Source organism: Lampetra fluviatilis, chromosome 48 (genome assembly GCF_964198595.1).
Source record: "Lampetra fluviatilis chromosome 48, kcLamFluv1.1, whole genome shotgun sequence".
In the NCBI taxonomy this organism is placed as follows: Eukaryota; Metazoa; Chordata; class Hyperoartia; order Petromyzontiformes; family Petromyzontidae; genus Lampetra; species Lampetra fluviatilis.
In genome coordinates, this window is record NC_136322.1 from 7,810,176 (window position 1) to 7,826,214 (window position 16,039).

Consider the following 16,039-nt stretch of genomic DNA (forward strand, 5'->3'; position numbering starts at 1 on the left):
GGAGGTGGTGGTGGGGGGGAGGTGGTGGTGGTGGGGGGGGGTGGTGGGGGAGATGGTGGTGGTGGGGGTGGTGGTGGTGGAGGAGATGGTGGTAGTGGTGGGGGAGATGGTGGTGGTGGGGGAGATGGAGGTGGTGGTGGAGGTGGAGGTGGTGGTGGTGGAGGTAGTGGTGGGCAGATGGTGGTGGTGGAGGTAGTGGTGGGGAGATGGTGGTGGTGGTGGAGGTAGTGGTGGGGGAGATGGTGGTGGTGGAGGTGGTGGTGGCGGTGGTGGTGGTGATAGTGGTGATGGTGGTGGTGACAGCGATCATCATTATGGTGGTGATCATCATCATCATCGTCATCATCATCATCGTCATCATCATCATCATCGTCATCATCATCATCGTCATCATCATCATCGTCATCATCATCATCATCGTCATCATCATCATCATCGTCACCATAATCATCATCGTCATCGTCATCACCATCGTCATCGTCACCATCATCATCGTCATCATCATCATCGTCATCATCACCATCATTACCATCACCATCATTACCATCATCATCATCACCATCATCGTCATCATCATCGTCGTCATCATCATCATCATCGTCACCATCATCATCATCGTCGTCATCGTCACCATCATCATCGTCACCATCATCGTCATCATCATCGTCGTCATCATCATCATCATCACCATCATCGTCACCATCATCATCATCATCGTCACCATCATCACCATCATCGTCACCTTCATCACCACCACCATCATCTCCTCCCCCACCCCAGCCTCACCTGCTTCTTGAAGGCCTCCTCCTGATCGGCGCGGTTCTTGGCGATCATCGCCTCGTACTGAGCCCGGATCTCGGCCAGGATCTTGTTGAGGTCCACCCCCCTTGGCACTGTCGACCTCCACCGACATGGATGAACCCTCCAGCTGGGCACGCAACGCGGCCAACTCCTGTAGGGGCAGAGGTCAACCGGGGGGGGGGGGGTGGGTGGGAAAGAGGTCATCAGTGAGTCAGGCAAATGTCCTCCCTTTTTTGACGGACCGCTGGGCGGTCAAGCGATGCTGGTGGCAGCAGCAAGCGGTGGTGGATCTCAAGGCCACCACCATCACCACTACCACCACCACCATCACCTCCACCACCACCATCATCTACTCCATACACCAAATAAAGTTAAAGTTTCCACCGCTGGACGGTCAAGCGATGCTGGTGGCAGCAGCAAGCTGGTGGTGGATCTCAAGGCCACCACCATCACCATCACCACCACCACCACCATCACCTCCACCACCACCACCACCACCATCATCTACTCCACCCACCAAATCAAGTTAAAGTTTCCACCGCTGGACGGTCAAGCGATGCTGGTGGCAGCAGCAAGCGGTGGTGGATCTCAAGGCCACCACCATCACCACCACCACCACCATCACCTCCACCATCAACACCACCACCACCATCATCTACTCCACACACCAAATCAAGTTAAAGTTTCCACCGCTGGACGGTCAAGCGATGCTGCTGGCAGCGGTGGTGGATTTCAAGGCCATCAGTGTGGCACAGACAGAGAGGGGTGGGTGGCCAGCACCACGCCTGGACATCACCACCATCACCACCACCACCACCACCATCATCTCCGCCACTCAACAATGAAAGTTAAAGGGTCCCCCATGTCAGTGTCTTTGGATGGACCACTGGACGGTCAAATGATGTTGGTAGCAGCAGCGTTGGCTTTCAAGGCCATCACCACCATATGACCACCATCACCACCATGATGCTACTGATGATGCTGCTGATGATGCTGCTGCTGCTGATGCTGATGCTGCTGATGCTGCTGCTACTGCTGATGATGATGCTGCTGATGCTGCTGCTGCTGATGATGATGCTGATGATGATGATGTTGATGCTGCTGATGATGCTACTGCTGCTGCTGATGCTATTGCTGCTGCTGCTGATGATGATGATGATGCTGCTGCTGCTGATGATGATGCTGTTGATGCTGCTGCTGATGATGCTTCTGCTGCTGATGCTGCTGATGCTGCTGCTGATGCTGATGATGCAGCTACTTCTACTGCTACTGCTGATGCTGAGATGCTTCTGCTGATGATGCTACTGCTACTGATGCTGCTGATGCTGCTGATGCTACTGCTGCTGATGCTGCTGCTGATGTTGCTGCTGATGATGCTACTGCTGCTGCTGCTGATGCTACTCATACTGCTGATGATGCTGATCGCTACTGCTGCTGATGATGCTGCTGATGCTGCTGCTGCTGATGCTACTCATACTGCTGATGATGCTGATGCTACTGCTGCTGCTGCTGATGATGATGATGCTGATGCTGCTGCTGCTCACCTCCTCGTGGTTCTTCCTCATGAAGTGGAGCTCCTCGCGGAGGCTCTCGATCTCGCCCTCGAGCCCATGCGCGCCATGTTGTACTCGTCCAGCAGCCCCGCGCAGGTTGTTGATGTCCGCCTCCACCGAGCTGCGCAGAGCCAGCTCCGTCTCCCACCTGGGACACCGCAGGGGAAGGGAGGGGAGGGAGGGGAGGGGAGGGAGGGGAGGGGAGAGGGGGGGGGAGGGGGGAGAGGGAGGGAGGTGGGGAGGAGAGGGGAGGGGAGGGGAGGGAGGGGAGGGGAGGGGAGTGGAGGGGAGGGGAGGGAGGGATGGGAGGGAGTGGAGGGGAGGGGAGGAGAGGGGAGGGAGGGGAGGGAGGGATGGGAGGGAGTGGAGGGGAGGGGAGGGGAAGGGAGGAGAGGGGAGGGTGAGGGGAGGAGGGATGGGAGGGAGTGGAGGTGAGGGGAGGGGAGGGGGAGGGAGGGGAGGAGAGGGGAGGGAGGGGAGGGGAGGGGAGGGGAGGGGAGGGAGGGGGAGGAGAGGGGAGGGATGGGAGGGATGGGAGGGTGTGGAGGGGAGGGGAGGGGGAAGGGAGGAGAGGGGAGGGAGGGGAGGGAGGGGAGGGGAGGGAGGGGAGGGAGGGGAGGGGAGGGGAGGGAGGGGAGGGAGGGGAGGGAGGGGAGGGGAGGGAGGGGAGGGGAGGGAGGGGAGGGGAGGGAGAGGGTTAGAGTTAGAGTGAGATGTTACGATTAGAGTCAGGGTTAGAGTCAGAGTCAGGGTCAGGGTTAGAGTCAGAGATAGAGTTGACATTAGAGTCAGGGTTAGAGTCAGGGTTAGAGTTGGAGTTAGAGTCAGGGTCAGAGTCAGAGATAGAGTTAACATTAGAGTCAGGTTAGAGTCAGGGTCAGGGTCAGGGTTAGAGTCAGGGTCAGGGTTAGAGTTGGAGTTAAAGTCAGGGTTAGAGTCAGAGATAGAGTTAAGATTAGAGTCAGGGTTAGAGTCAGGGTCAGGGTCAGGGTTAGAGTCAGGGTCAGGGTTAGAGTTGGAGTTAGAGTCAGGGGTCAGAGTCAGAGATAGAGTTAAGATTAGAGTCAGGGTTAGAGTCAGGGTCAGGGTCAGGGTTAGAGTCAGGGTCAGGGTTAGAGTTGGAGTTAGAGTCAGGGTCAGAGTCAGAGATAGAGTTAAGATTAGAGTCAGGGTTAGAGTCAGGGTCAGGGTCAGAGTCAGGGTTAGAGTCAGGGTCAGGGTTAGAGTTGGAGTTAAAGTCAGGGTTAGAGTCAGAGATAGAGTTAAGATTAGAGTCAGGGTTAGAGTCAGGGTCAGGGTCAGGGTTAGAGTCAGGGTCAGGGTTAGAGTTGGAGTTAGAGTCAGGGTCAGAGTCAGAGATAGAGTTAAGATTAGAGTCAGGGTTAGAGTCAGGGTCAGGGTCAGAGTCAGGGTTAGAGTCAGGGTCAGGGTCAGAGTCAGGGTCAGGGTTAGAGTCAGAGATAGAGTTAACATTAGAGTCAGGGTTAGAGTCAGGGTCAGGGTCAGGGTCAGAGTCAGATTTAGAGTTAAGATTAGAGTCAGGGTCAGGGTCAGAGTCAGGGAGGGGAGGGAGGAGGTGAGGGGAGGTGAGGGGAGGGGAGGGGAGGGGTGAGGGGGGGAGGGGAGAAGGGGGTCAGGGTGAGAATTAAGTGATTGAGTTAGAGTCAGGGTCAGGGTTAGAGTCAAGGTCAGGGTCAGAGTTAGAATCAGGGTTAGAGTTAAGATTAGTGTCAGGTCAGGATCATGGTTAGAGCCAAGGTTAGAGTCAGGGTGAGGGTCAGGGTGAGGGTGATGGTGAGGGTCAGGGTGAGGGTGATGGTGAGGGTCAGGGTGAGGGTGATGGTGAGGGTCAGGGTGAGGGTCAGGGTGAGGGTCAGGGTGAGGGTCAGGGTGAGGGTGATGGTGAGGGTCAGGGTGAGGGTCAGGGTGAGGGTGATGGTGAGGGTCAGGGTGAGGGTCAGGGTGAGGGTGAGGGTCAGGGTGAGGGTCAGGGTGAGGGTCAGGGGTGAGGGTCAGGGTGAGGGTCATGGTGAGGGTCAGGGTGAGAGTCAGGGTGAGGGTGATGGTGAGGGTCAGGGTGAGGGTCAGGGTGAGGGTGATGGTGAGGGTCAGGGTGAGGGTCAGGGTGAGGGTCAGGGTGAGGGTGATAGTGATGGTGATGGTGAGGGTGAGGGTCAGGGTGAGGGTCAGGGTGAGAGTCAGGGTGAGGGTGATGGTGAGGGTGATGGGTGAGGGTCAGGGTGATGGTGAGGGTCAGGGTGAGGGGTGAGAGTCAGGGTGAGGGTCAGGGTGAGAGTCAGGGTCAGGGTGATGGTGAGGGGTGAGGGTCAGGGTGAGGGTCAGGGTGAGAGTCAGGGTCAGGGTGATGGTGAGGGTGAGGGTCAGGGTAGAGGGTCAGGGTGAGGGTCAGGGTGAGGGTGATGGTGAGGGTCAGGGTGAGGGTCAGGGTGAGAGTCAGGGTCAGGGTGATGGTGAGGGTGATGGTGAGGGTCAGGGTGAGGGTGAGAGTCAGGGTCAGGGTGATGGTGAGGGTGATGGTGAGGGTCAGGGTGAGGGTGAGGGTCAGGGTGAGAGTCAGGGTCAGGGTGAGGGTGAGGGTGAGGGTCAGGGTGAGGGTCAGGGTGAGAGTCAGGGTCAGGGTGATGGTGAGGGTGAGGGTCAGGGTGAGGGTCAGGGTGAGAGTCAGGGTCAGGGTGAGGGTGAGGGTGAGGGTCAGGGTGAGGGTCAGGGTGAGGGTGAGGGTGAGGGTCAGGGTGAGGGTCAGGGTGAGGGTGAGGGTCAGGGTGAGAGTCAGGGTGAGGGTGATGGTGAGGGTCAGGGTGAGGGTCAGGGTGAGAGTCAGGGTCAGGGTGATGGTGAGGGTGATGGTGAGGGTCAGGGTGAGGGTGAGGGTGAGGGTCAGGGTGAGAGTGAGGGTGAGGGTCAGGGTGAGAGTCAGGGTGATGGTGAGGGTCAGGGTGAGGGTCAGGGTGAGAGTCAGGGTCAGGGTGATGGTGAGGGTGAGGGTCAGGGTGAGGGTCAGGGTGAGAGTCAGGGTCAGGGTGATGGTGAGGGTGAGGGTCAGGGTGAGGGTCAGGGTGAGGGTCAGGGTGAGGGTGAGGGTCAGGGTGAGGGTCAGGTTGAGAGTCAGGGTCAGGGTGATGGTGAGGGTGATGGTGAGGGTCAGGGTGAGGGTGAGGGTGAGGGTCAGGGTGAGGGTCAGGGTGAGGGTGATGGTGAGGGTGATGGTGAGGGTCAGGGTGAGGGTGAGGGTGAGGGTCAGGGTGAGAGTCAGGGTGAGGGTGATGGTGAGGGTGATGGTGAGGGTCAGGGTGAGGGTGAGGGTGAGGGTCAGGGTGAGGGTGAGGGTGAGGGTCAGGGTGAGAGTCAGGGTGAGGGTGATGGTGAGGGTCAGGGTGAGGGTGAGAGTCAGGGTGAGGGTCAGGGTGAGAGTCAGGGTCAGGGTGAGGGTCAGGGTGAGGGTCAGGGTGAGGGTCAGGGTGAGGGTCAGGGTGAGGGTGAGGGTCAGGGTGAGGGTCAGGGTCAGGGTCAGTCTGAGGGGCCTCACTTTGTGCGGAAGTCGTCAGCTGCCAGCCTCGCGTTGTCAATCTCCAGGCTGATTCGAGCATTCTCCAGGATCTGAGCCAGGATCTACGGAGAGAGACATTGAGAGAGTCAGAGAGACACACAGAGACACAGAGACACAGAGAGACTCAGAGAGACACACAGAGAGACACACAGAAAGACATACAGAGAGACACACAAAGAGACACACAGAGAGACACACAGAGAGACACAGAGAGAGAGTCAGAAAGACAGAGACACACGGAGAGAGACACACAGAGAGACACACAGAGAGACACAGAGAGAGAGACAGAAAGACAGAGACACACAGAGAGACACACAGAGAGACACACAAAGAGACACACAAAGAGACACACGGAGAGAAACATTGTGAGAGTCAGAAAGACAGAGACACACGGAGAGAGACACAGAGAGACACAGAGAGACACATAGAGACACAGAGAGACACGGAGAGACACGGAGAGAGACATTGAGAGAGTGAGATAGTCAGAGACACACGGATAGAGACATTCAGAGAGACACAGAGTCAGAGAGACACACAGAGAGACACAGACTCAGAGAGACACACAGAGAGACACACACATAGACACAGAGACACAGAGTCAGAGAGACACACAGAGAGACACAGACTCAAAGAGACACACAGAGAACACACATAGACACAGAGACACAGAGTCAGAGAGACACACAGAGAGACACAGACTCAGAGAGACACACAGAGAGACACACACATAGACACAGAGAGACACAGACTCAGAGAGACACACAGAGAGACACACACATAGACACAGAGAGACACAGAGTCAGAGAGACACAGATTCAGAGGGACACACAGAGAGACACAGAGAGACAGAGAGACACAGATTCACTGGTAACATTTCAACAAAATGCTTGCCGATAACGATGCTGATTCTGCTGATGATGATGATGATGATGCTACTTCTGCTGCTGATGATGATGATGATGATTCTGCTGCTGCTGATGATGATGATTCTGCTGCTGCTGATGATGATGCCGATAATGATGATGATTCTGCTGCTGCTGATGATGATGATGCTACTTCTGCTGCTGATGATGATGATGATGATTCTGCTGCTGCTGATGATGATGATTCTGCTGCTGCTGATGATGATGATGCTACTTCTGCTGCTGCTGATGATGATGATGATTCTGCTGCTGATGATGATTCTGCTGCTGATGATGATGATGATGCTGCTTCTGCTGCTGCTGCTGATGATGATGATTCTGCTGCTGATGATGATTCTGCTGCTGATGATGATGATGATGCTGCTGCTTCTGATGATGATGTTGCTGCTGATGACGATGATGATTCTGCTGCTGCTGATGATGATGATGATTCTGCTGCTGATGATGATTCTGCTGCTGATGATGATGATGATGCTGCTGCTTCTGATGATGATGTTGCTGCTGATGACGATGATGATTCTGCTGCTGCTGATGATGATGATGATTCTGCTGCTGATGACGATGACGATGATGCTACTTCTGATTCTGCTGCTGATGATGATGATGCTACTTCTGCTGCTGCTGCTGCTGCTGCTGCTGATGATGATGATGATGCTACTTCTGCTGCTGCTGATGATGATGATGCTACTTCTGCTGCTGCTGATCATGATGCTGCTGATGATGAAGATGATGCTACTTCTGCTGCTGCTGATGATGCTACTTCTGCTGCTGATGATAATGATGCTACTTCTGATTCTGCTGCTGCTGATGATGATGCTGCTGATGATGAAGATGATGCTACTTCTGCTGCTGATGATGATGCTACTTCTGCTGCTGATGATAATGATGCTACTTCTGCTGCTACTGCTGCTGATGATGATGATGACGATGATGCTACTTCTGATTCTGCTGCTGCTGATGATGATGCTACTGCTGCTGCTGCTGATGATGATGCTTCTGATGATGATTCTGCTGCTGCTGATTATGCTGCTGATGATGAAGATGATGATTCTGCTGCTACTGATGATGATGATGCTGCTGATGATGATGATGCTATTGATGATGATGATGATGATGCTGCTGATGATGACGATGATGCTACTTCTGCTGCTGATGATAATGATGCTACTTCTGCTACTTCTGCTGCTGATGATGATGATGCTTCTGCTGATGATGATGACGATGATGCTGACGGGCGAGCGGGCTTGTCCACCTTTGCGCGCAGGTCGTCCATGATCTTGTAGTAGGCGCTGTAGTCCTTGGAGGAGCCTCCTTTGCCCTTGAGCATCTCCTTGATCTTCAGCTCAAGCTCGCGATTAGCTCCCTCTAGGAATTTAACCTGAGGGGGGGGGGGGGGAGACAGAGGGAAGAGTAGGCCAAAGGCGTGTGAGCTGCGTGTTTGTGCGTCTTGTTTTCACGCCGTCACTTAAGCTCCATCTCGAAGTGTTTTGGTTGGAGGTGAGGGTTGTATGAATCGCCGCAAGTCACGAAAGCTTCAAATCGACAGTGTGGGTTGGAGTTTAGAGATGGAACTTTGAGATGGATTCTAGATGCGAAGCTTTCGTGACTGGCAATGATTCATATACTTAGGTTGGGGTGGAGTTTAGCAGTGAAGTTTAGGATGGAGTTTAGGGGTGGAGGTGAGGGGTGGAGTTCAGGGTGGATGTTGGGGTGGAGGTTAGGGGTGGAGGTTAGGGATGGAAGTTTAGGGTGGCGTTTAGGGTGGAGTTTAGGGTGGAGTTTAGGGTGGAGTTTAGTGGTGGAGTTTAGGGATGCAGTTTAGCGGTGGAGTTTACGGGTGGAGTTTATGGTGGAGGTGAGGGTTGGAGGTTTTGGGTTGGAGGTGAGTGTTGGAGGAATCCCTGGCAGTCACGAAGGCTTCAAATCGAAAGTGTGGGTTGGAGTTTAGAGATGGAACTTTGAGATGGATTCTAGATTTGAAGCTTTCGTGACTGGCAAGGGTTCATATGCTTAGGTTTGTTCGGTAAAGTCACGTAGGTAAAAAAAAAAATTAATAAAAGTAAAATAAAAAATATTTAAATTAAAATTTTTTAAAAATTAAAATTAATTTAATTTAAAAAGAAAATTTAATTAATGAAAGAAACATAAAAATAATTTTTTTTTATTAATTCAATTGTTTTACCTACGTGACAAAATAAAAAAAGAAAACATTATGTTTTATTTTGATAAAACATTAAAATTAATCAAAGTAAAATAAAATAAAAATAACAAATCACGACGTTTCGGAGGCAACACAAGCCTTCCGTCTTCAGGTGGAACCGTCACAGCCACGACAGCTGTATCAAGTGAATTAAAAATGACAATTAATAACCACCCCGTATATATAGAATGGTAATCTCTCATTCGCTTGATACGGCTGTCGTGGTTGTGACGGTTCCACCTGAAGACGGAAGCTTGTGTTGCCTCCGAAACGTCGTGATTTTAATTTTATTTTTAAATCCTTTATATTAAGTTCGCTTGCTTGCGCGCTTACGACCGTGCAAATCTTTCGGTCGTTTTTTTAACCCACTTCCCGTGATCCAATCGAGCTGACATTTTGCACACAGACTCGTTGTGCGTGACAATTTATTTTCGTGAAAAACTTTTTCCAAAATGTTACACTTTTTAGGGAATTTTTAAAAATATTTAATTGCCAATTGTTTAATGATGCCAGAGGACGAGATGACTCTAGCCGCCCCAATGCCACGCATATAAAGGATTTATAGTGAACAACTTTGTTTTTACGGGTTTACTTGTCATTTTACTTTTTCAAATTAAAATTACATTTTTTTATCTACGTGACTTCACCGAAAAAACACCTAAGCATGTGAATCCTTGCAGTCACGAAAGCCTCACATCTAGAATCCATCTCAAAGTTCCATCTCTAAACTCCAACCCACACTTTCGATTTAAAGCTTTCGTGACTTGCCAGGGATTCATTCAACCCTCACCTCCATTCCTAAACTCCATCTCTAACCTCTTCCCCTAACCTCCACCCGTAAACTCCATCACTAAACTCCACCGTAAACTCCACCAATAAACTCCACCATAAATTCCACCCTAAAACTCCACCATATATTCCACCCTAAACTCCACCTTAAACTCCACCACTAAACTCCACCCTAAACTCCACCCCTGAACTCCACCCTAAACTCCACCCTAAACTTCACCCTAAAATCTACCCCTGAACTCCACCCATAAACTCCACCCTAAACTCCACCCTAAACTCCACCCTAAACTCTACCGTAAACTCCATCACTAAACTCCACCGTAAACTCCACCCCTAAACTCCACCCTAAACTCCACCCTAAACTCCACCCTAAACTCCACCCTAAACTCCACCACTAAACTCCACCCTAACCTTCATCTCTAAATTCCACCTTAACCTCCACCCCTAAGCTCCAACCCTAACTTCCACCCATAAACTCCACCCCTAAACTCCACGCTAACCTCCACCGCTAAACTCCACCCATAAACTCCACCCTCACCTCCACCTCTAACCTCCACCCATAACCTCCACCCATAAACTCCACCAATAAACTTCACACGTAACCTCAACCCCTAAACTCCACCTTAACCTCCACCCCTAAACTCCACCTTAACCTCCACCCATAAACTCCACCCATAAACTCCACCCGTAACCTCCACCCCTAAACTCCCCCCTAACCTCCATCTCTAAACTCCCCCCTAACCTCCACCCCTAAACTCCACCCTAACCTCCACCCCTAAACTCCCCCCTAACCTCCACCCCTAAACTCCCCCCTAACCTCCACCCCTAAACTCCACCCTAACCTCCATCTCTAAACTCCCCCCTAACCTCCACCCCTAAACTCCACCCTAACCTCCATCTCTAAACTCCACCCTAACCTCCATCTCTAAACTCCCCCCTAACCTCCACCCCTAAACTCCACCCCTAAACTCCACCCCTAAACTCCACCCTAACCTCCACCCCAAAACTCCCCCCTAACCTCCATCTCTAAACTCCCCCCTAACCTCCACCCCTAAACTCCACCCTAACCTCCACCCCTAAACTCCCCCCTAACCTCCATCTCTAAACTCCCCCCTAACCTCCACCCCTAAACTCCCCCCTAACCTCCACCCCTAAACTCCACCCTAACCTCCATCTCTAAACTCCACCCCTAACCTCCACCCCTAAACTCCACCCTAACCTCCATCTCTAAACTCCACCCCTAACCTCTATCCATGACCTCCATGTTCGACCTCAAAGCCATAACCTCCACCCGCAAACTCCACCCGTGACCTCCACCCTTTGGCACCTGAGCCCTGACCCCAACTCGAACCCTGACACTTGACCTTGAGCCAGAACAAGCATCATGAGTCTGGGTAGGGGTGGGGGTGTGAGTGGTTGTTTCGTTTTTTATTTTCTTCTTAAAGTTGCACTTTGATAGGAATCTCGCATTGTGGTTCGTGTCAACTCTGAATCAAATGATACAAATCATTGTCATCAGCACCCCCATCATCACCACCATCACCACCATCACCACCACCTCCACCATCATCACCATCACCACCACCATCACCACCATCATCACCACCTCCACCACCATCACCATCACCACCATCACCTCCATCATCACTACCATCACCACCACCACCACCACCTCCTCCACCACCACCACCACCATCATCACCACCACCACCACCACCATCATCACCACCACCACCACCATCACCACCATCACCACCATCACCACCACCATCATCACCATCACCTCCATCATCACCATCACCACCGTCACCACCATCACCACCACCTCCTCCTCCACTACCACCACCATCACCTCCACCACCGTGACCACCATCACCTCTACCACCACCTCCACCGCCACCACCTCCACCATCTCCTCCTCCACCACCTCCTCCTCCACCACCACCACCACCACCTCCACCATCACCTCCACCACCTCCTCCTCCACCACCACCTCCTCCACCACCTCCACCACCACCTCCTTCACCTCCACCATCACCACCACCACCATCACCTCCTCCTCCACTTTCAAATCCTCCTCCACTTTCACCACCACCACCACCACCACCACCACCTCCATCACCACCTCCTCCACCATCACCTCCTCCACCTCCTCCTCCACCACCTCCACCACCACCACCTCCACCATCACCTCCACCACCTCCACCACCACCTCCACCACCTCCTCCTCCACCACCACCACCATCACCTCCACCACCGTGACCACCATCACCTCTACCACCACCTCCACCGCCACCACCTCCACCATCTCCTCCTCCACCACCTCCTCCTCCACCACCACCACCACCACCTCCACCATCACCTCCACCACCTCCTCCTCCACCACCACCTCCTCCACCACCTCCACCACCACCTCCTCCACCTCCACCATCACCACCACCACCATCACCTCCTCCTCCACTTTCAAATCCTCCTCCACTTTCACCACCACCACCACCACCACCTCCATCACCACCTCCTCCACCATCACCTCCTCCACCACCTCCTCCACCACCGCCACCACCACCACCATCACCTCCACCACCTCCTCCTCCACCACCACCTCCTCCTCCTCCTCCACCACCACTACCACCTCCATCACCACCACCACCACCATCACCACCACCACCTCCACCACCGCTCACCTTCTCGATGTACCCAGCCAGACGATCGTTGAGTCCCTGCATCTCCAGCTTCTCGTCCCCGCCGCTGAGACCGCTCACGTTGAAGTTGCTGAACCCCACCGACCCGCCACCACCACCGTAGCCGCCACCACCGTAGCCACCACCACCACCACCACCACCAAACCCGCCACCGAAGCCTCCTCCATAGCCACTGCCCACGTTGGAGTAGGACACACGCGAGATGCTACCGCCACCATAACCACCACCACCGCCGCCACCGTGCATGCTTGCCGAGTAGCTACGGCGATTGCCGCCCAGATTGACACTGCTTGTGGAACGTGAAGAAAACATTGTCGATGATGATTCTGATGCTGATTCAGATGATGCTGATGATGCTGCTGCTGATGCTGATGATGATTCTGGTGGTTATGCTGGAGGAGATCTGCCCGCTCTTGCAGAGAGATGAAGGGGGCACTTGGAGCGAGCCGCTCTTTATAGAGCGGACAGGTGGAGGAGGGTGCGGGGGGGGGGGGTGTGGGGGAGAGGTAGGGGAGGGTGTGGTGATGGTGGTGATGGTGGGGGTGATGGTGGTGGGGGGTGGGCAGGATGGGGGGAGGTGATGCGTGGTGGTGGTGGAGGTTGTGGTGGGAGGGAGGGAGGGGCAGGATGGAGAGAGGTGACGCATTGTGATGGTGATGGTGGTGGTGATGGTGGTGGTGGTGATGGTTGTGATGGTGGTGATGGTGATGGTGGAGAGGTAATGGTGGGGAGGTGATGGTGGTGGTGATGGTGGTGGTGGTGGTGGTGATGTGGTGGTGGTGATGGTGGTGGTGGTGGTGGTGGTGATGGTGATGGTGGAGAGGTAATGGTGGGGAGGTGATGGTGGTGGTGATGATGGTGGTGATGGTGATGTTGGGATGATGATGAAGGAACGTGGTGGTGGTGATGGTGGTGATGGTGGTGATGGTGGAGATAGTGAGGAGGTGATGGTGGTGGTGGTGGTGATAATGGTGGTGATGGTGATGTTGGGGAGATGATGGAGGACGTTGATGGTGGTGATTGTGATAATGGTGGTGATGATGATGGTGGAGAGGTGATGGGGGAAGGTGATGGTGGTGATGGTGGTGGTGTTGATGGTGGTGATGGTGGTGGTGGTGATGGTTGTGATGGTGGTGATGGTGGTGGTGGTGATGGTGGTGATGGTGATGGTGGTGGTGATGGTTTTGATGGTGGTGATGGTGGTGGTGGTGATGGTGGTGGTGTTGATGGTGGTGGTGGTGATGGTGGTGGTGATGGTGGTGGTGATGGTGGTGATGGTGGTTGTGGTGGGGAGGTGATGGAGGAAGGTGGTGGTGATGGTGATGGTGGTGGTGATGGTAATGGTGGTGGTGGTGATGGTTATGGTGGTGGTGATGGTGATGGTAATGGTGGTGGTGGTGATAGTGGTGGTGGAGAGGTGATGGGGGAAGGTGATGGTGGTGATGGTGGTGATGATGGTGATGGTGGTGGTGATGATGGTGGTGGAGGGAGGTGATGATGGTGATGGTGCTGGTGATGGTGGAGATAGTGAGGAGGTGATGGTGGTGATGGTGGTGGTGGTGGTGATGATGGTGGTGATGATGGTGATGGTGCTGATGGTGGTGGTGATGGTGGTGATGGTGATGGTGGTGATGGTGGTAATGGTGGGAAGGTGATGGGGGAGATAGTGAGGAGGTGATGGTGGTGATGGTGGTGGTGGAGGTGGTGATGGTGGAGGTGGTGATGGTGGAGGTGGTGATGGTGGTGGTGGTGATGGAGGGGGGTGTGATGGCACTACCAACACCACCAGTAACGATTATCTGAACCGATCCTGGGCCTCCCCTAGGTCGACTCAGCCTCAACTGTGTAGCTGGTGTAGCGGTGTGTAGTGAACATCGCTAGCACTGGGGAGACAAAGGCGGCCGGGCGTGGTGCTGGCCCCCCACCCCCTCTGTGTGTGCCACAGTGGCGGTAGCCTTCACAGGTTGCTGCTGCTGCTCGCTACTAACAGCACTTGCCCCTGCAGCCTGCTAGAGGCTACACGGGGGATCTTTGTCTGTGTCTGTGTGTGAGGTGCTAGCTAACAGCACTTGCCCCTGCAGCCTGTTAGAGGCTACACGGGGGATCTTTGTCTGTGTCTGTGTGTGAGGTGCTAGCTAACAGCACTTGCCCCTGCAGTCTGCTAGAGGCTACACGGGGGATCTTTGTCTGTGTCTGTGTGTGAGGTGCTAGCTGACAGCACTTGCCCCTGCAGCCTGCTAGAGGCTACACGGGAGATCTTTGTCTGTGTCTGTGTATGAGGTGCTAGCTAACAGCACTTGCCCCTGCAGTCTGCTAGAGGCTACACGGGGGATCTTTGTCTGTGTCTGTGTGTGAGGTGCTAGCTAACAGCACTTGCCCCTGCAGCCTGCTAGAGGCTACACGGGGGATCTTTGCCTGTGTCTGTGTGTGAGGTGCTAGCTAACAGCACTTGCCCCTGCAGCCTGCTGGAGGCTACACGGGGGATCTTTGCCTGTGTCTGCGTGTGAGGTGCTAGCTAACAGCACTTGCCCCTGCAGCCTCATAGAGGCTACACGGGGGATCTTTGTCTTTGTGGCGATAAGTAAACGAAATACGACACGGGCGAGGGGGAACAGGTAGGGGGGGGGGTGAGTAATTGGGGTGTGGTGTCTGTGTGTGTCTATGTATTGATGTGTGTGTATGTGTGTGTATGTGTGTGTATGTGTGTGTACGTGTATGTGTGTGTATGTGGTTGTGTGTGTATGTGTGTGTATGTATTGATGTGTGTGTATGTGTGTGTACGTGTATGTGTGTGTATGTGTGTGTACGTGTATGTGTGTGTATGTGGTTGTGTGTGTATGTGTGTGTATGTGTGTGTATGTATTGATGTGTGTGTATGTGGTTGTGTGTGTGTGTGTGTATGTGTGTTGTCATGTGTGTCTGTGTGTATTAATGTGTGTGTGTCTGTGTGTATTAATGTGTGTGTGTCTGTGTGTGTATGTGCATGTGCGTGTATGTGTGTGTGTATGTCTGTGTGTGTGTGTCTGTGTGTGTATGTATTGACGTGTGTCTGTGTGTATTGATGTGTTTGTCTGTGTGTGTATGTGCATGTGCGTGTATGTGTGTGTGTATGTCTGTGTGTGTGTGTATGTGTCTGTGTGTGTATGTATTGACGTGTGTCTGTGTGTATTGATGTGTGTGTGTGTCTGTATTTTGTACCGTCGGACACTCCACCCACACATCTCCCAATCGGTGATGGGGCAGTTGTGGGGAGAGTGGAGAGTTTCCCATACCTGGGCAGTGTGCTCATGACCGGCTCCGGTTTAACAGCAGAGGTCTCACTCTGAACCAGTCGAGCGGCATGATCTTTTCATCGGCTGCGTGACGCTGTGTGGAAGCTACCTGGTCTGTCGCTCCGCACGAAGCTTTCAGGTCTTCTCGGCCACAGTCATTCCCTCCCTTCTCTACGCTTGCGAAACGTGGACCCCCCCTAATGGAGCATCTTCGCCGGTTAGAAACATTTA

General features: G+C 53.5%; 1 protein-coding gene across 1 annotated transcript in view; it reads right to left on the bottom strand.

The window, feature by feature from the left end:
- Positions 1-12,922, bottom strand: part of LOC144947976 (keratin, type 1 cytoskeletal 11-like) — a 15,412-nt gene extending 2,490 nt beyond the window's left edge. Inside the window, 6 exon segments of the mRNA XM_078877406.1 lie at positions 787-885; positions 887-952; positions 2,346-2,502; positions 5,902-5,984; positions 8,098-8,223; positions 12,519-12,922. Coding sequence (XP_078733532.1) covers positions 787-885; positions 887-952; positions 2,346-2,502; positions 5,902-5,984; positions 8,098-8,223; positions 12,519-12,848 — 861 coding nt within the window. The 5' untranslated portion in view covers positions 12,849-12,922.
- Between the last annotated feature and the right edge of the window lie 3,117 nt (positions 12,923-16,039).